This window comes from Salmo salar, chromosome 29 (assembly GCF_965601325.2).
Source record: "Salmo salar chromosome 29, fSalSal1, whole genome shotgun sequence".
Classification (NCBI taxonomy): Eukaryota; Metazoa; Chordata; class Actinopteri; order Salmoniformes; family Salmonidae; genus Salmo; species Salmo salar.
This window is the reverse complement of record NC_138319.1, coordinates 33195001-33215908: the sequence shown is the minus strand read 5'-3', so window position 1 is coordinate 33215908 and position 20908 is coordinate 33195001. Positions and strand designations below refer to the sequence as shown.

General features: G+C 40.6%; 1 protein-coding gene across 2 annotated transcripts in view; it reads left to right on the top strand.

The window, feature by feature from the left end:
* The window catches only part of LOC106590611 (semaphorin-5A), a 334049-nt gene that overhangs the window by 242874 nt on the left and 70267 nt on the right, over positions 1-20908 (top strand). For both annotated transcript variants that reach the window (XR_014383102.1, XM_082970801.1), the window contains exon 15: positions 1328-1475. Coding sequence is in view for 1 of the 2 variants with exons in the window: in XM_082970801.1 (XP_082826927.1) it covers positions 1328-1475 (148 nt within the window). In the remaining variant the exon portion in view is untranslated. The remainder of the gene's footprint in view (positions 1-1327; positions 1476-20908) is intronic.

Genomic DNA, 20908 nt, shown 5'->3' with positions numbered 1-20908 from the left:
ATGTTTGGTTAATTGGGGTTGGGACTCTCAGTTGAAGGCAGGTGTTGTCTATTTGCCTTTGATTGAGAGTCCCATATATTAGGGTGTGTTTGTCATTTGTGGGAGATTGTTCTGTGTTTAGCCTTGTGCCTTGCCAGACTGTTTTGTTGATCGATCGTTCTTTTGTTATTTTGGTGTTCATTTTGAATTTATTAAACGTCAAGATGAGCATACACATACCTGCTGCGTTTTGGTCTCATCACTACGACAACTGTGACATAATGGCTAAACTTAACCTTAAACACATAGAAATGTGACATTTGGAACAACTTTGAAATGTGACGTTTGAGAAACATGGATGAACGTCTAATTCTGACATGAGACTGTGAGAGCCGGTAGATAAAAATACTTGGAATATGCATTAACACTAATTAAAATATAGTTTTCATAAATGCACATTACACACATTTATCAATCTCAGAGGATGTTCACACCTTATGAGCACACATATGGTGCATTTACAGCCTTTGGGATTTCAATTGTAAATCTACTTTCATAGGGTGTCATTTCTCTTTTGATGGCGACATAAAAGTAGAATATTTCTGTCATTTAAAATGTGGTTGTTCAAATGGGAGTTTACGAGTCAACATTGGTGTGTCAGTTCTGTCAGTTTGTCTGTCTATCTTGGGACTGTACAGTAGTTCTCTATAATTAGTCAGTCTTCTCTTTTCTTGTGGTATCGGTATACAGTCCGTTCGGAAAGTATCCCTTGACTTTTTCCACATTTTGTTGAGTTACAGCCTTATTCTAAAATTGATTGTAATAATTGTTTTCCTCATCAATCTACAGTACACACAATACCCCATAATGACAAAACGAAAGCAGGTTCTTAGAATTCTTTGCGAATGTTTTAAAAATTAAAAACATAAATACCTTATTTACGTAAATATTCAGACCCTTTTATATGAGACTCGAAATTGAGCTCAGGTGCATCCTGTTTCCATTGATCATCCTTGAGATGTTTCTACAACTTGATTGGAGTCCACCTGTGGTAAATTCAATTGATTGGACATGATTGTGTATCATGTGTATCATGTCAAAAAGACCATAATTTACAGCCAACCACTCTAAAGACAGATTGGCTGACTTGGGGATACTACTGGGTAAAGTTCCCCCATCATATCATATAGCTTCTGTCTTCACACACACACACACACACACACACACACACACACACACACACACACACACACACACACACACACACACACACACACACACACACACACACACACACACACACACACACACACACACACTCATCCCCTGTGGTCTTTGTCCTTCCCAGGTATTGCAACGAGCACCTGCCCTGCCCACCGCATGTCTATTGGTCGGCATGGTCAGCATGGGAACGCTGCACGGTGCCCTGTGGAGGCGGCATCCAATCACGCCGCAGGACCTGTGAGAACGGTAACGAGTGCCCCGGGTGTGCTCAGGTATGTTTTACACACACACACACACACACACACACACACACACACACACACACACACACACACACACACACACACACACCACACACACACACACACACACACACACACACACAGATCTAGGCTGCACTTCTATCGCAGACTGGCCTTGAACTTCTAAATCTCAGTTATAACATTGAACTTTAAGGGTCATTCCCTTAAATCCCCTAGTATGTCTAATCAGAAGATACAATATACAACATAACACTTTAGTAAATGAGCCAGACCGCCAAATTTGTGCCGTCTGGCTCATCATAGTGAAAAAAAATGTAAGGTCTATGTCCCTGGAGTCGGAAAATGTGTGATAGCAGTGTGCAGCATTGGTAGCTTTCTCTGATTGTTCAAGTCAAAAGAATTTGGACCCGTTGACTTCTAGGGTACATAAATTGCTTTAAATAGGAAACCTTGATACATTTTAAACTTTGTTTGACAAGTGTTTCTGAAGGTCATGAAATTACCTTTCAATTGATATAAAATATGACCAACTTTGAAAGGATCAGTTAAAACCTCTGTTTAAAAATCCCCCATATTCTGCCATTGTCGTTAGAGTGTGAGAAGCTTTGTCCATTGTCATTAGAGTGCGGGAAGCTTTGTCCATTGTCGTTAGAGTGTGGGAAGCTTTGTCCATTGTCATTAGAGTGCGGGAAGCTTTGTCCATTGTCGTTAGAGTGTGGGAAGCTTTGTCCATTGTCATTAGAGTGTGGGAAGCTTTGTCCATTGTCATTAGAGTGCGGGAAGCTTTGTCCATTGTCGTTAGAGTGCGGGAAGCTTTGTCCATTGTCGTTAGAGTGTGGGAAGCTTTGTCCATTGTCATTAGAGTGTGGGAAGCTTTGTCCATTGTCATTAGAGTGTGGGAAGCTTATCCATATAATTCCATGTAGCGGGGCAGCTAGAACTAGAACAGGGTTTAAAAAGATTAGTAGATACAGGGCATCACAGGATTCACTAGGGGCGGATTGGCCATCTGGCAATTGTGGCAAATGCCATATGGGCTGAACCATTTTTTAGTTGACAAACAAAAACAAACAAAATATATATTTTTGATATACAAATGAGAAAGACCTGTTAATTGGTCTAGGTGGGACGCTAGGAAAGGAATTCCTCCCAGATTGCAGTTCCTATCGCTTCCACTAGATGTCAACAGTCTTTAGAAAGGGTTTCAGGCTTGTTTTTTGAAAAATGAATTAGTAGTTGTATTCTTTCAAGGGGGCTCTCATTTGGACTGTAGTCTTGTGGCGCGCGTGGATGAGGGCGCGCACCTCGTTATTTATCTCCGGTATTGAACATACTACATTCCGTGTTAAATATTATCATTTATTTACATATTAGGGTACCTGAGGATTTATTAGAAACATTGTTTGACTTGTTTGGACAAAGTTTATTGGTAACTTTTCGGATTCCTTTGTCTGCATATTGAACGAGTGGAACAGGTGGATTACTGAATCAAAAGCACCAACTAAACTTACTTTTTTTGGGATATAAAGAAGGACTTTATCAAACAAAACAACCATTTGTTGTGTAGCTGGGACCCTTGGGATTGCAAACAGAGGAAGATCTTCAAAGGTAAGTCATTTATTTTATCGCTATTTCTGATTTTTGTGACGCCTCTGCTGATTTGGAAAATGTTTTTAATGCTGGTGTATGCTGGGCGCTGTTCTCAGATAATCGCATGGTTTGCTTTCGCCGTAAAGCCTTTTTGAAATCTGACAAAGCAGTTGGGTTAACAAGAAGTTAAGTTTTAAAAGATGTAAGACACTTGTGTTTTCATGAATGTTTAATATTACCATTTTTGTATTTTGAATTTCACACTCCTCAATTTCAGCGGATGTTGTCGAGGTGGGTCACTAGCGTCCCACCTAGCCCAAAGAGGTATTTAACTAGGCAAGTCAAAAATCTGTTGTTCTGCCCCTGAACAAGGCAGTTAACAGATTTTTACCTTGTCAGCTCGGGGATTTGATCCACCAACCTTTCGGTTACTGGCCCAACACTAACCACTGTTCCTAGGCCGTCATTGTAAATAACAACTTGTTCTTAACTGACTTGTCTTGTTCAGGGGCAGAACAACAGATTTTTACCTATGACAAGTTTGATGTCGGATGACAATAGAATGTTCAGGATGTCACTGTGACAACTGTCTACATGCATGTCAATAGACGTAGTATAAACCAGCCTTTAGTCTTGAAATGTTTGGTTGTTTAGTACACTATCGTACTCACTCTGTTTAGCACATGGCCTCACGTGAATCCTTAAAAAGATGGGTGGGGCTAAAGTTTAAGAACAATGCTGAATGGGTGTAGACAAAGAGGAGCTCTCCAGTAGGTGTACTAAAAAGTGGGTTTACAAGTTTATCAACTTTCATAACAGAATTACTTTCCCATTGTTCCTCAACTGTAGTGTATGATATACCTTTTCTAGCTCTGAGTCTCTACTTTTATCCAATGTAAAAAACACTTTCAAATTGTTTGACATAAAAATCAAGCCGATTGGTCACATATTTGACAGTTAAAATGTATTAATTACATACATCTTCATGTACACTAACTGATATGATAGGCTAATTACTTTGTGGTTCAACACCTGATGAAGTGTAAATACAAAACACATTAACTAGATCACTAACTGTAAATATAATGTCCACTGCTATTCATCCAACAGTACTTTTAAAGGTGCCACATGTAACAATTCAACAACAAACCTTCTCTTGTTTTTAAATTGACTGCGTCCAACAAATCTCTTGTTGTCAAATTTGTTGTATTGACAACAAGAGATTTGTTGGCCCCAGTCAATTCGACAACAAGAGACGGCCCGTGTTTTGTTGACCAATAAGAATGCTGGACTATTAAAATACAATTTTGTGTGGGCCCAATAACATTTTTGGGAAAGAATGTTGTTAAACACTATCATTACACTATTACTGTAGATATAATAAGGACATTTTCTGAAATTACAATGCAAAAATATTACATCTAGGTCTTTTAATGGCATAAAAAAACATGCAGTTGTAGGCTACGACCCTTGAGACCTATAGGCCTATGCCCTGAGAAAGGCCGGGGTGCATGTCTCGCGCCCCACTCTATGTCTCAAAGCCATATAAAATAATGTCTCACGCGCCCCACTCTATGTCTCAAAGCCATATAAAATAATGTCTCACGCGCCCCACTCTATGCCTCAAAGCCATATAAAATAATGTCTCACGTGCCCCACTCTATGTTTCAAAGCCATATCAAATATCCTGGTTGTAAAATAGTTGCTGTTGAGCTAAATGTTGAGAGTTGAGAAATACAAATTATACCTACAGAAAGCTGAGACTCTCCTCTCTTCGACAGGGACAAGGGGAAGAATCTCCCAAAGCTGTGTTTTTCCCTCAATTGTATTTTGAAATATGATCAGAACAATCGAGCACAACGGGGAGAGGAGAGTGACTTGAGAGTGGCTCGATCATCACAGCAGCAGGCCCCAGTGAAACAGACACCGGGGCAGGACAGACACTTGTCTTACAGGAACCAGGAGGATATTGCACTTTAATGTTTGACCAAATCATGGTTTTAGCTGCCCAGAAATGTTTTCAGTGAGGTGACAGTGTAGAGTGTGCTCTTTTTGAGAGCGTGCTCTTTGCCTATCAGAAAAACGGTCTGGTCCATTTTGGTAGGGGGGCCGGCCATTGCCCACTGATCAGCCAAAGGCTCATTACAGATTAGTATAAGAGAGAAATTGTGCAAAAATCGTACAAAAAAATATCTTAAATAAAGTTAAATAAAATGAATAAAAATTGTTTCAAGCTTGTTAGCTGGCTAGCTAATGTTAAGTTAGCTGGCTAGCCAGTTCAAATAATTACCATATAATAGCTGACAACATCTTAACTTTACCTAATTTGTATTCATTATTACAGGAAAATAAACTCACAACAAGATAATTATTTACAAGTTAATGGCGGGCTAATTACAGAAAATTGCTTCGGGTTGTGAGTGTGACAAAATAAAAGCAGGGCATTCTGAGAAGTTTTGAACTTGGACACTGTCTCGTTGGCCTAACTTTATATCATAATTTGACTTTGGTGCAGGTCATGCTGTTCTTCCCATTACCGTCTCTGGTAAACACACACTATATCAAATCAAATAAAAGTTGATTTGTTACATGCACAGGATACAGAAGGTGTAAACAGTACTGTGAAATGGTTACTTGCATGGTGGAGTCTATTTTTTTTTACATGTAGCTAGCTAGCTAAACAATGAACCATAATCCCAACTCATAACGTTACTATCATGCATGCATGAAGCTAAAGCTAACCAACTAGGTTCAATGTTAGCTAGCTAGCTAGCATTAGGCTATAACTAGCAATGCAAATGGATTTCTGAGATATTAATAATATTATTACACAGATCATACACGTAACGTTAGCTAGCTAGCTAGCCAGCCAGCTTACGTTAGCTATCTAACAAAAGTATCCTTTAACTTGCAATGAAAATGACTTTCTGACAAAATTAGAAATGTAATATAACTGAAAATGAAGCTAGCTAGACTCTTACCCGTATACATAGATGAACACTTCTCCCTCTCTGTCACGGATGTCATGTTTGCCCTTAGTTTGAAGATGTAATCCAGAGACAGGTGTTTTATACAACAGCCTTCTGTGTTCTCTTTTCGACTCCCTCCGCATATTTGAAATCAAACGGCAGAATTTTCTCCATATTCTTGGCTATCATACTCTGCTTCCACTGGGTATTCCACTGATTTCAAAACTCGGTCAAATTCTTCCTTGACAAGAACACTGTTGATAGCCATTTCTCCCCCATCGCTGTCATCAGAAAACTACAATGTCTGGTTCAATTAAAATGTTATTACCTAAATCTTGAATTTCCTCATCGTCCGATTCATTTTCAGAGTCAGAGAGAATCAGCATGGCACGATTATCCTCCAGAAAGTGGAGAGCATTAGCAACACTTTTGCAGTTCTACTACGTGATTTCTTTTTTAAAAAAAGCCGCGTTAGAAGGGATTACCTACACTTACTGAGCAGCTCATGTTAAAGACAGACGCATGCTACATGGCAGACCAATCCGAACTCATCTCTCAGCATGTCCAGCCCAACCATTATCTCAGCTAATCATGGCTAGAGGGAAGTTTCCTGTCTTTTTCCTTGGTTAAACCAACTTGGCACGTAATTTAACATTTTTTATCGTATTTATAGATGACATACAAGTTTGTTATTAATTAAGGCACATGAAAGTTCAAATGTTCCAGAAGGCATTGCTGACCCAAAAATGATTTTGATAAAAAACATAAGTGTTTACGTTCAAATACCTCTCCTGTGAAGTGGTAACATGTGCCATATGCCTAGTTTCCTGAAACAAGTCACATATAGTCACACTATAGTGTAAATGTCAACCCAAAATTCATGTCAATCACTAGATTAGGCTGCACATCAAAATATCTTGAATCATTTATTCCTACTTGGACGTGTTAGATGAAATAACTTATTTCCTGAATACCTCAGTAGTCTATTTATTACACTATGAATTACTTTATAAGATGCTTACAGTAGAAGATAGTGGTGGCAGTGACACTGGGGGAAATTTGTTTGTCTGGAGCCCTGTAATAATAATGAACACTTAATGTATGATAACACATATGAAAGGTACTGGCATAAATAGAAAAATATATCAGTTTCATCTGAGGACAAAAATGTTGACTGCTGCACCAATAAGGTTGCAAAATAAATGGGATGAGATTTTTGATGTGAAAAAAATTACACTTGATTCAACACTTATAGTTTTTCAATTGAAATTCTTATATTAAATTCTTGCCACCTACAGAATTCTCTATATCTGGGGCATAAAACAATCTCAGCTCTGTAGAGACATCAATAGAATCAATAGATCATTTATTCTGGTATTGCCCCTATGTAGCTGGTTTCTGGTCACCATAACATGCACTTAATATTAACCTTACAAATAGCAGTGTTGGGTAATTTGGAAAGCCTTAGTCAGTCAATAAATAATATAATAATACTCATAGGAAAGGTTTTCATCTTTAGCTCTCAATCTGTGGATAATATCCGATTAGAAAGATAAAAAAATGTTGTAAAACATTACAGAACGTGGGTGGTCTATGGTGATAGGTGGGATGGGCTGAGAAAGGCTGAGGGGCAGGATTATAGAGCTAATGTTTGGTAATGTATTATTGTTATGTGACTGCTTTATATGTATGCCAAATGTATATGTACAATGTATGTATATGTAGAAAAAAAGCTATAAAAAAACAGAAGATATTTGTCCTCTGAAAAAGAGGGTGGTGGAGGGGTTACTAATAATGACATTTTTTACATTTAAAATAAAATAAACACACATGACAGGTACTAATTTGATATATAGCTTAAGTTGTTAGCTTGGCTTTTATAACGTATAAGACATAAAGAGACAGAGAACAAGAAGAAGCACAGACTTACAGCAGAGAATATGTTGACACCGATAGACAGCCCAACAGGGAGGCAAACAGCCTTCCTTGTAGCTCAGTTGGTAGAGCATGGTGTTTGCAACGCATGATGTTTGCAACGCCAGGGTTGTGGGTTTGATTCCCACGGGGGGCCAGCACAGAAAAAAAATGTATGAAATGTATGCATTCACTACTGTAAGTCGCTCTGGATAACAGCGTCTGCTCAATGACTAAAATGAAAATGCAAACCAAATGGCTAGAGCAGAGGAAAAGTTATAGTGGTGAGTTGTATCTCCAGACAGAGGAACAGTTATAGTGGTGAGTTGTATCTCCAGACAGAGGAACAGTTATAGTGGTGAGTTGTATCTCCAGAGGAACAGTTATAGTGGTGAGTTGTACCTCCAGACAGAGGAACAGTTATAGTGGTGAGTTGTATCTCCAGCCGGAGGAACAGTTATAGTGGTGAGTTGTATCTCCAGACAGAGGAAAAGTTATAGTGGTGAGTTGTATCTCCAGACAGAGGAACAGTTATAGTGGTGAGTTGTATCTCCAGACAGAGGAACAGTTATAGTGGTGAGTTATATCTCCAGAGGAACAGTTATAGTGGTGAGTTGTATCTCCAGAGGAACAGTTATAGTGGTGAGTTGTATCTCCAGACAGAGGAACAGTTATAGTGGTGAGTTGTACCTCCAGACAGAGGAACAGTTATAGTGGTGAGTTGTATCTCCAGCCAGAGGAACAGTTATAGTGGTGAGTTGTATCTCCAGCCAGAGGAACAGTTATAGTGGTGAGTTGTATCTCCAGACAGAGGAACAATAATAGTGGTGAGTTGTATCTCCAGACAGAGGAACAGTTATAGTGGTGAGTTATATCTCCAGAGGAACAGTTATAGTGGTGAGTTGTATCTCCAGACAGAGGAACAGTTATAGTGGTGAGTTGTATCTCCAGAGGAACAGTTATAGTGGTGAGTTGTACCTCCAGACAGAGGAACAGTTATAGTGGTGAGTTGTATCTCCAGACGGAGGAACAGTTATAGTGGTGAGTTGTATCTCCAGACAGAGGAAAAGTTATAGTGGTGAGTTGTATCTCCAGACAGAGGAACAGTTATAGTGGTGAGTTGTATCTCCAGACAGAGGACCAGTTATAGTGGTGAGTTATATCTCCAGAGGAACAGTTATAGTGGTGAGTTGTATCTCCAGAGGAACAGTTATAGTGGTGAGTTGTATCTCCAGACAGAGGAACAGTTATAGTGGTGAGTTGTACCTCCAGACAGAGGAACAGTTATAGTGGTGAGTTGTATCTCCAGAGGAACAGTTATAGTGGTGAGTTGTATCTCCAGCCAGAGGAACAGTTATAGTGGTGAGTTGTATCTCCAGACAGAGGAACAGTTATAGTGGTGAGTTATATCTCCAGAGGAACAGTTATAGTGGTGAGTTGTACCTCCAGACAGAGGAACAGTTATAGTGGTGAGTTGTATCTCCAGACGGAGGAACAGTTATAGTGGTGAGTTGTATCTCCAGACAGAAGAAAAGTTATAGTGGTGAGTTGTATCTCCAGACAGAGGAACAGTTATAGTGGTGAGTTGTATCTCCAGACAGAGGAACAGTTATAGTGGTGAGTTATATCTCCAGAGGAACAGTTATAGTGGTGAGTTGTATCTCCAGAGGAACAGTTATAGTGGTGAGTTGTATCTCCAGCCAGAGGAACAGTTATAGTGGTGAGTTGTATCTCCAGACAGAGGAACAGTTATAGTGGTGAGTTGTATCTCCAGACAGAGGAACAGTTATAGTGGTGAGTTATATCTCCAGAGGAACAGTTATAGTGGTGAGTTGTACCTCCAGACAGAGGAACAGTTATAGTGGTGAGTTGTATCTCCAGACGGAGGAACAGTTATAGTGGTGAGTTGTATCACCAGACAGAGGAAAAGTTATAGTGGTGAGTTGTATCTCCAGACAGAGGAACAGTTATAGTGGTGAGTTGTATCTCCAGACAGAGGAACAGTTATAGTGGTGAGTTATATCTCCAGAGGAACAGTTATAGTGGTGAGTTGTATCTCCAGAGGAACAGTTATAGTGGTGAGTTGTATCTCCAGACAGAGGAACAGTTATAGTGGTGAGTTGTACCTCCAGACAGAGGAACAGTTATAGTGGTGAGTTGTATCTCCAGAGGAACAGTTATAGTGGTGAGTTGTATCTCCAGCCAGAGGAACAGTTATAGTGGTGAGTTGTATCTCCAGACAGAGGAACAGTTATAGTGGTGAGTTATATCTCCAGAGGAACAGTTATAGTGGTGAGTTGTACCTCCAGACAGAGGAACAGTTATAGTGGTGAGTTGTATCTCCAGACGGAGGAACAGTTATAGTGGTGAGTTGTATCTCCAGACAGAAGAAAAGTTATAGTGGTGAGTTGTATCTCCAGACAGAGGAACAGTTATAGTGGTGAGTTGTATCTCCAGACAGAGGAACAGTTATAGTGGTGAGTTGTATCTCCAGACAGAGGAACAGTTATAGTGGTGAGTTATATCTCCAGAGGAACAGTTATAGTGGTGAGTTGTACCTCCAGACAGAGGAACAGTTATAGTGGTGAGTTGTACCTCCAGACAGAGGAACTGTTATAGCGGTGAGTTGTATCTCCAGAGGAACAGTTATAGTGGTGAGTTGTATCTCCAGACAGAGGAACAGTTATAGTGGTGAGTTGTATCTCCAGACAGAGGAACAGTTATAGTGGTGAGTTGTATCTCCAGAGGAACAGTTATAGTGGTGAGTTGTATCTCCAGACAGAGGAACAGTTATAGTGGTGAGTTGTATCTCCAGACAGAGGAACAGTTATAGTGGTGAGTTGTATCTCCAGACAGAGGCACAGTTATAGTGGTGAGTTGTATCTCCAGACAGAGGAATAGTTATAGTGGTGAGTTGTATCTCCAGAGGAACAGTTATAGTGGTGAGTTGTATCTCCAGAGGAACAGTTATAGTGGAGAGTTGTATCTCCAGAGGAACAGTTATAGTGGTGAGTTGTATCTCCAGAGGAACAGTTATAGTGGTGAGTTGTATCTCCAGACAAAGGAACAGTTATAGTGGTGAGTTGTATCTCCAGACAAAGGAACAGTTATAGTGGTGACTTGTATCTCCAGAGGAACAGTTATAGTGGTGAGTTGTATCTCCAGCCAGAGGAACAGTTATAGTGGTGAGTTGTATCTCCAGACAGAGGAACAGTTATAGTGGTGAGTTGTATCTCCAGACAGAGGAACAGTTATAGTGGTGAGTTATATCTCCAGAGGAACAGTTATAGTGGTGAGTTGTACCTCCAGACAGAGGAACAGTTATAGTGGTGAGTTGTATCTCCAGACAGAGGAACAGTTATAGTGGTGAGTTGTATCTCCAGAGGAACAGTTATAGTGGTGAGATGTATCTCCAGACAGAGGAACAGTTATAGTGGTGAGTTGTATCTCCAGACAGAGGAACAGTTATAGTGGTGAGTTATATCTCCAGAGGAACAGTTATAGTGGTGAGTTGTACCTCCAGACAGAGGAACAGTTATAGTGGTGAGTTGTATCTCCAGACAGAGGAACAGTTATAGTGGTGAGTTGTATCTCCAGACAGAGGAACAGTTATAGTGGTGAGTTATATCTCCAGAGGAACAGTTATAGTGGTGAGTTGTACCTCCAGACAGAGGAACAGTTATAGTGGTGAGTTGTATCTCCAGACGGAGGAACAGTTATAGTGGTGAGTTGTATCTCCAGACAGAAGAAAAGTTATAGTGGTGAGTTGTATCTCCAGACAGAGGAACAGTTATAGTGGTGAGTTGTATCTCCAGACAGAGGAACAGTTATAGTGGTGAGTTATATCTCCAGAGGAACAGTTATAGTGGTGAGTTGTATCTCCAGAGGAACAGTTATAGTGGTGAGTTGTATCTCCAGCCAGAGGAACAGTTATAGTGGTGAGTTGTATCTCCAGACAGAGGAACAGTTATAGTGGTGAGTTGTATCTCCAGACAGAGGAACAGTTATAGTGGTGAGTTATATCTCCAGAGGAACAGTTATAGTGGTGAGTTGTACCTCCAGACAGAGGAACAGTTATAGTGGTGAGTTGTATCTCCAGACGGAGGAACAGTTATAGTGGTGAGTTGTATCTCCAGACAGAGGAAAAGTTATAGTGGTGAGTTGTATCTCCAGACAGAGGAACAGTTATAGTGGTGAGTTGTATCTCCAGACAGAGGAAGAGTTATAGTGGTGAGTTATATCTCCAGAGGAACAGTTATAGTGGTGAGTTGTATCTCCAGAGGAACAGTTATAGTGGTGAGTTGTATCTCCAGACAGAGGAACAGTTATAGTGGTGAGTTGTACCTCCAGACAGAGGAACAGTTATAGTGGTGAGTTGTATCTCCAGAGGAACAGTTATAGTGGTGAGTTGTATCTCCAGCCAGAGGAACAGTTATAGTGGTGAGTTGTATCTCCAGACAGAGGAACAGTTATAGTGGTGAGTTATATCTCCAGAGGAACAGTTATAGTGGTGAGTTGTACCTCCAGACAGAGGAACAGTTATAGTGGTGAGTTGTATCTCCAGACGGAGGAACAGTTATAGTGGTGAGTTGTATCTCCAGACAGAAGAAAAGTTATAGTGGTGAGTTGTATCTCCAGACAGAGGAACAGTTATAGTGGTGAGTTGTATCTCCAGACAGAGGAACAGTTATAGTGGTGAGTTGTATCTCCAGACAGAGGAACAGTTATAGTGGTGAGTTATATCTCCAGAGGAACAGTTATAGTGGTGAGTTGTACCTCCAGACAGAGGAACAGTTATAGTGGTGAGTTGTACCTCCAGACAGAGGAACTGTTATAGCGGTGAGTTGTATCTCCAGAGGAACAGTTATAGTGGTGAGTTGTATCTCCAGACAGAGGAACAGTTATAGTGGTGAGTTGTATCTCCAGACAGAGGAACAGTTATAGTGGTGAGTTGTATCTCCAGAGGAACAGTTATAGTGGTGAGTTGTATCTCCAGACAGAGGAACAGTTATAGTGGTGAGTTGTATCTCCAGACAGAGGAACAGTTATAGTGGTGAGTTGTATCTCCAGACAGAGGCACAGTTATAGTGGTGAGTTGTATCTCCAGACAGAGGAATAGTTATAGTGGTGAGTTGTATCTCCAGAGGAACAGTTATAGTGGTGAGTTGTATCTCCAGAGGAACAGTTATAGTGGAGAGTTGTATCTCCAGAGGAACAGTTATAGTGGTGAGTTGTATCTCCAGAGGAACAGTTATAGTGGTGAGTTGTATCTCCAGACAAAGGAACAGTTATAGTGGTGAGTTGTATCTCCAGACAAAGGAACAGTTATAGTGGTGACTTGTATCTCCAGAGGAACAGTTATAGTGGTGAGTTGTATCTCCAGCCAGAGGAACAGTTATAGTGGTGAGTTGTATCTCCAGACAGAGGAACAGTTATAGTGGTGAGTTGTATCTCCAGACAGAGGAACAGTTATAGTGGTGAGTTATATCTCCAGAGGAACAGTTATAGTGGTGAGTTGTACCTCCAGACAGAGGAACAGTTATAGTGGTGAGTTGTATCTCCAGACAGAGGAACAGTTATAGTGGTGAGTTGTATCTCCAGAGGAACAGTTATAGTGGTGAGATGTATCTCCAGACAGAGGAACAGTTATAGTGGTGAGTTGTATCTCCAGACAGAGGAACAGTTATAGTGGTGAGTTGTATCTCCAGAGGAACAGTTATAGTGGTGAGTTGTATCTCCAGACAGAGGAACAGTTATAGTGGTGAGTTGTATCTCCAGACAGAGGAACAGTTATAGTGGTGAGTTGTATCTCCAGACAAAGGAACAGTTATAGTGGTGAGTTGTATCTCCAGACAGAGGAACAGTTATAGTGGTGAGTTGTATCTCCAGACAGAGGAACAGTTATAGTGGTGAGTTGTATCTCCAGACAGAGGAACAGTTATAGTGGTGAGTTGTACCTCCAGACAGAGGAACAGTTATTGTGGTGAGTTGTATCTCCAGAGGAACAATTATAGTGGTGAGTTGTATCTCCAGCCAGAGGAACAGTTATAGTGGTGAGTTGTATCTCCAGACAGAGGAACAGTTATAGTGGTGAGTTGTATCTCCAGACAGAGGAACAGTTATAGTGGTGAGTTATATCTCCAGAGGAACAGTTATAGTGGTGAGTTGTACCTCCAGACAGAGGAACAGTTATAGTGGTGAGTTGTATCTCCAGACAGAGGAACAGTTATAGTGGTGAGTTGTATCTCCAGAGGAACAGTTATAGTGGTGAGATGTATCTCCAGACAGAGGAACAGTTATAGTGGTGAGTTGTATCTCCAGAGGAACAGTTATAGTGGTGAGTTGTATCTCCAGACAGAGGAACAGTTATAGTGGTGAGTTGTATCTCCAGACAGAGGAACAGTTATAGTGGTGAGTTGTATCTCCAGACAAAGGAACAGTTATAGTGGTGAGTTGTATCTCCAGACAGAGGAACAGTTATAGTGGTGAGTTGTATCTCCAGACAGAGGAACAGTTATAGTGGTGAGTTGTATCTCCAGACAGAGGAACAGTTATAGTGGTGAGTTGTATCTCCAGACAGAGGAACAGTTATAGTGGTGAGTTGTATCTCCAGACAGAGGAACAGTTATAGGGGTGAGTTGTATCTCCAGACAGAGGAACAGTTATAGTGGTGAGTTGTATCTCCAGTCAGAGGAACAGTTATAGTGGTGAGTTGTATCTCCAGAGGAACAGTTATAGTGGTGAGTTGTATCTCCAGACAAAGGAACAGTTATAGTGGTGAGTTGTATCTCCAGAGGAACAGTTATAGTGGTGAGTTGTATCTCCAGACAGAGGAACAGTTATAGTGGTGAGTTGTATCTCCAGACAGAGGAACAGTTATAGTGGTGAGTTGTATCTCCAGACAGAGGAAAAGTTATAGTGGTGAGTTGTATCTCCAGACAGAGGAACAGTTATAGTGGTGAGTTGTATCTCCAGACAGAGGAACAGTTATAGTGGTGAGTTGTATCTCCAGACAGATAAATAGTTATGTTATGGGTATGTTTGTAAGCGTTAAGGACTGGGGAAATTTTCAGGATACAAAATAAATGAATTGGAGTTAAGCACAATAAAAATCCTAGAGGAAAACCTGGTTCAATCTGTTTTCCACCAGACACTGGGAGATTAATTGGCAAGACCTGAAAATGGTTGTCTTGCAATGATCAACAAATAATTTGACAGATCTTGAAGAATTTTGCAAAGAATAGTAGACAAATGTCGCACATTCCCGGGTGTGGAAACTCTTAGAGATTTACCCAGAAAGAATCACAGCTGTAATCGCTGCCAAAGGTGATTCTAACATGTATTGACTCAAGGGTTTGAATACTTAACTATATTTATGCGTTTTATTTTTAGATTAGTTTTTTACAAATACATGTTTTTTTTGTTTACAATGAAATCCATTTTAATCCCACTTTTAAAACTACTAATTTTAGTCAGAAGGTGCCCAACAAGCTGTCAGAATGCTGATTTTTGAAAATGTTATAAGACCAATAATTGCAATATTTAATCAAAAGGATATGCACATGTGAATAGTCATGAATCTGAGCTGATCAAAATGATATACAACGTTATCCTATTAACTGTGTTCATAAAACAAAGCACTAGAAACTTGTCGCATACATTATAATGTAAAATTCCATAGGAATATCTGGATAATTAGATCAGCAAAACATTACACATCATTAGTCCACATTAAGATGTATTCTTGTTTTTCACATTACACATCAAAATATAATGTACACGTTAAACTACACATCCATATACACATTAAAATACACACTAGTATACACAACAATACATATTAACATTAAAAAGGTGTTTTTCTGGATCTTTCTTTCGACACAAAATATTGTCAATTTTTTTACGCTATATCCATCGTTTAGCTAGTTCGCCCAAGCAGAAAACCTGTTGCTTACGTTATCTAATCTAAACATAGAACGCCCCTTTGTTCCCATATCCTTTAAAGCCTTCGCCTCGCCTCGCCTCGCCTCGCCTCTCCTCTCCTCTCCTCTCCTCTCCTCTCCTCTCCTCTCCTCTCCTCTCCTCGCCTACCCTACCCTACCCTCTCCTCTCCCCTCTCCTCTCCTCTCCTCTCCTCTCCCCTCCTCTCCCCTCCCCTCTCCTCTCCTCTCCTCTCCTCTCCTCTCCACTCCTCTCCTCGCACTGCGAACCGAACAATACATTAATCATATATTATAGCTAGGAATATTTTTTGTATTTACATTTTTTTTTAAATTAAAACAAAAAATATATATATATCATTGTAAAAAAAAATATTATTGCATAAACCAATGACGTATAAATTAACGTGGGAAAAATATTTGCATGGTAATAAAGTTGTCTTTAAGCAACTTTTGCCCAGACGTGAATACCTGCCTTATACAAAAAACAAAAGAACAACTTGAGAGCGAGTTGTCAGAAACGTGGTCTGTTGCTCCTAACAACAGACAGTTGGACATCTAGAGCTACAGAGAGCTACCTTACTGTAACGGCTCATTCCATTACGGCAGAGTGGGAGATAAAAAGCCATGTCCTTCAAACACGTCCCCTTGAGAGTCGTCACACCAGTGTAAACTTGGGGGAAGAGCTAAGGGAGGTAGTTGCAGTGTGGAAGTTGGAGAGGGATAATGTAACGATTCCTGTAACCACTGACAACACTAGAAATATTGTAAATGCAGTTGCTCTAGCTGGATTGGGGCCACAGATAGGATGCTTTGCTCACATTGTTAATCTAACATCTCAAAAAGCAATGTCAGCGAATCCAATCTCTCGCCTCCTAGCAAAGATCAGGAAGCTGGTATCCTTCTTTCATAAAAGCACAACTGCTGCACATGTTTTCAAGATAAAACAGGAGATGCTGGAGCTGCCAAACCACAAACTAATCCAAGATGTCCCTGCTAGATGGAATTCAAGCCATCACATGGCTGAGAGATAGCTTGAGCAGAAAGTTGGTGTATTCTACACTGACTGATCAAGCTGTGAGGAAGAATGTCAAAGATATTGTGACTTTGTCTGAAAATGACAAGACTAGCAGAGGAAGTTATCAAAGTGTGTAAACCTCTCAGTCACAACACTGATCTGCACTGAGAGCATTCCATTAGTTTCCATGGTCCTGCCTATGAAAACAATGATCCTGAAATCAATGGTGGCATCTGATGAAGATGAACCCGCAGTAAGGGATGTCAAGACTGCTATCAGAGTTAACCTGGAGCCTAGATATGCTGACCTTGGTGTCCAAGACTTCTTACGCAAGAGCACCGCTTTGGACTCCCGGTTCAAGTCTCTACTGCACCTGGATGCTGCTGCTCGTCTGAGAGTCTACAATGAACTCACAGCAGAGATTGTGACCAATATACAACAGGTATTGTATTTATTTTGTTAATGTGACATTTATAATTGTATTCATTAGTGATTTAACAATTAATTCTGAAGTAATAATTGTAATTGTAATAATAGTGTCTGATATATATTTCTCACAACAAATCATATTTTTAAAGCTACTTCAGAGATAGTAATTTTCATCTAATTTAATTCTGCAGGGTCAAGCCACAGATCCCACAGGAGCCAACACTTCTCCAGAGACGACTGGGATTCTCCTCCAGAAAAGAAGCACGCCATGGCTGAGCTTTTTGGGGAGTTGTTCACAACCCAGGAGCAGGGAGCCAAGTCAAAGGTCAAGGTCACGGAGGAGGAGGTGACCTCATACAGGGAAGTGGACTGTATTCCCCTGGATGCTGATCCACTTAGATGGTGGAAGAACAAAGAGTTAATATACCCTCATGTTGCCATGTTAACAAGGCGCTACCTGGCTGTGACTGGGACCTCTGTCCCGAGAGAGAGGGTATTCACCAACAACGGCTGACATTGTCACAGCAAGCCCATCAGTGCTCACTGCAGATCATGTGGATAGACTAATCTTCTTTAAGAAAAACTTGAAAATCTGCTAAAAAAAAATAATAATATTCAACTAACTAGTCTGAAGTGGTCCCATTTTTTGAAGGCACTGCTATGTGACTTAATGTTGATATATGCTGCTGGTCTACATACTCTAAACACTCTACACACTCTACACACTCTACACACTCTACACACTCTACACACTCTACAAACTCTACACACTCTACACACTCTAAACACTACACACTCTACACACTCTAAACACTCTACACACTCTAAACACTCTACAAACTCTACACACTCTAAACACTCTACAAACTCTACACACTCTAAACACTCTAAACACTCTACACACTCTACACACTCTAAACACTCTACACACTCTACACACTCTACACACTCTACACACGCTAAACACTCTACACACTCTACACACTCTAAACACTACACACTCTACACACTCTAAACACTCTGTTTTAAATGACAATTTGTTTCATGTTATAAGGCAGGCACTGCTGTTTTTTTTGTCCCTTTGTTTCTTTATGCTCCTGGGAATTCAAGCTACCCATGTTACCTATTATAATAAATGGAAAATCTAAATACAAATTACATATTTCTCAGGCATTTATTTTGTCGATGTATCGAAACCGTACCGAACCGTGACACCACTGTACCGTATCGTACCGAACCGTGACACCACTGTACCGTATCGTACCGAACCGTGACACCACTGTACCGTATCGTACCGAACCGTGACACCACTGTACCGTATCGTACCGAACCGTGACACCACTGTACCGTATTGTACCGAACCGTGACACCACTGTACCGTATCGTTCCGAACCGTGACACCACTGTACCGTATCGTACCGAACCGTGACACCACTGTACCGTATCGTACAGAACCGTGACACCACTGTACCGTATTGTACCGAACCGTGACACCACTGTACCGTATCGTACCGAACCGTGACACCACTGTACCGTATCGTACCGAACCGTGACACCACTGTACCGTACCATACCGAACCGTGACACCACTGTACCGTATCGTACCGAACCGTGACACCACTGTACCGTATCGTACCGAACCGTGACACCACTGTACCGTATCGTACCGAACCGTGAGTTTTGTGAATCGTTTCACCCCCGGTATATACATATGAGCTGAGTAATGCAAGATATGTAAACATTATTAAAGTGACTAGTGATCCATTTATTAAAGTGGTCAGTGATTTCAAGGCTGTATGTAGGCAGCAGCCTCTCTGTGTTATTGATGGCTGTTTAACAGTCTGATGGCCTTGAGATAAAAACTGTTTTTCAGTCTCTTGGTCCCAGCTTTAATACACCTGTACTGACCTCGCCTTCTGCATAAACAAACCCATGCCATGATTAGATAGTAAAAAAAACACACCAATCTGTTATTTTTTTTCAAACAATAAAAGCTAATTCACTAACATTTCTGCTAAATGGATATAAATATATATATATAAATAATATTCATATACAGCAGCAGTATCTTACCATTGTTTTTCCTAGCCACCGTGCTTCTTTCACATGCATTGCTTGCTGTTTGGGGTTTTAGGCTGGGTTTCTGTACAGCACTTTGAGATATCAGCTGATGTACGAAGGGCTATATAAATACATTTGATTTGATTTGATTGTCACTACCCTGGTGGCTGTATGTTCACACCACACAGACAGACACGCACCACACAGACACACACACTCGCACCACACAGACACACACACAGATACTTCTGGCTGCAGCTGCCTTAACTCTGTCACAAATGTACTACTACTATCCCATTATCTTGGGAATGCCAATTTGGGCCCTGAAGGCCTCCTTGCCAGATGAACCCCATTCCAAGTCCCCATTCCAAGATGAAAACGGAGTCAGTCCCTGTCTCCCTGTGTGGTGGGAATTGAACAGATACACCTCTCTGAACCTCATTTCAAGACATGAACCCTGTGTGGTGGTGGGTGGGTTTCAAGTTTGGGGTTAGGTTTTCTAGCAGATTGAGGAGGGACTATTTCTACGGGCATCAGGTGAAGCACAGCCCATGGGGTGATTAGAGACAAGGAAGTAACCAATTAGAGAGGTGATATATTCTCTCTCTCTCTCTCTCTCTCTCTCTCTCTCTGTCTCTCTCTGTCTCTCTCTCTCTCTCTCTCTCTCTCTCTCTCTCTCTCTGAATTGAATTCAAGGAGCTTTATTGGCATGGGAAACATATTTTAACGTTGCCAAAGCAAGTGAAGTAGATAATATACAAATGTGAAATGAACAATAAACATTACACTCATAAAAGTTCCAAAAGAATAAAGATATTACAAATGTCATATGATGTATATATACAGTGATGTAACAATGTACAAATGGTTAAAGTACCGAAGGGAAAATAAATAAGCATAAATATGGGTTATGTCTCTCTCTCTCTGTGTCTTTCACTTTCTGTCTCACACACAATTTTTTTTTCTATTTAAAGAAAAGCCTTTCTTTAATTTCCAACTGTAATCAGATAGTCACCCATAGTTGTAATAAATGTAAAGGCTTCCAGTCAGCGGTATCAGCGGTATTGCTCAAAACAGTTTTATCATAGCTCCCATTATGCCAGACATAGACTACAAGTTGTAAAAGCTTCCCAGGCAAATCAACATATCCTGGAGACTATTCTGCTATTTGTACCCACAATGCCAAGACGGAGGATGACAACGATAAAGGAATTTTAGTGCAGGCCAGGGCCAGAAAGCGTAAACTGGGAAGAGGGATGTTTTTATGAGCCATCTGTCTGTTCTCTTCTCCCCAGGATACTAGAGCCTGCTATTAATGGAGAGAGAGAGAGAGAGGGGGGAGGAGAGAGATAGAGAGAGAGGGGGGAGGAGAGAGAGAGAGAGAGAGAGAGAGAGAGAGAGAGAGAGAGAGAGAGAGAACACAAAAAAACGATACATACCTCAGCCTAAACATCAGTGCTCCAGGTAACTTTCACAAAGCTGTGAACTAGTTCAGAGACAAGGCAAGAAAGGCCTTCTATG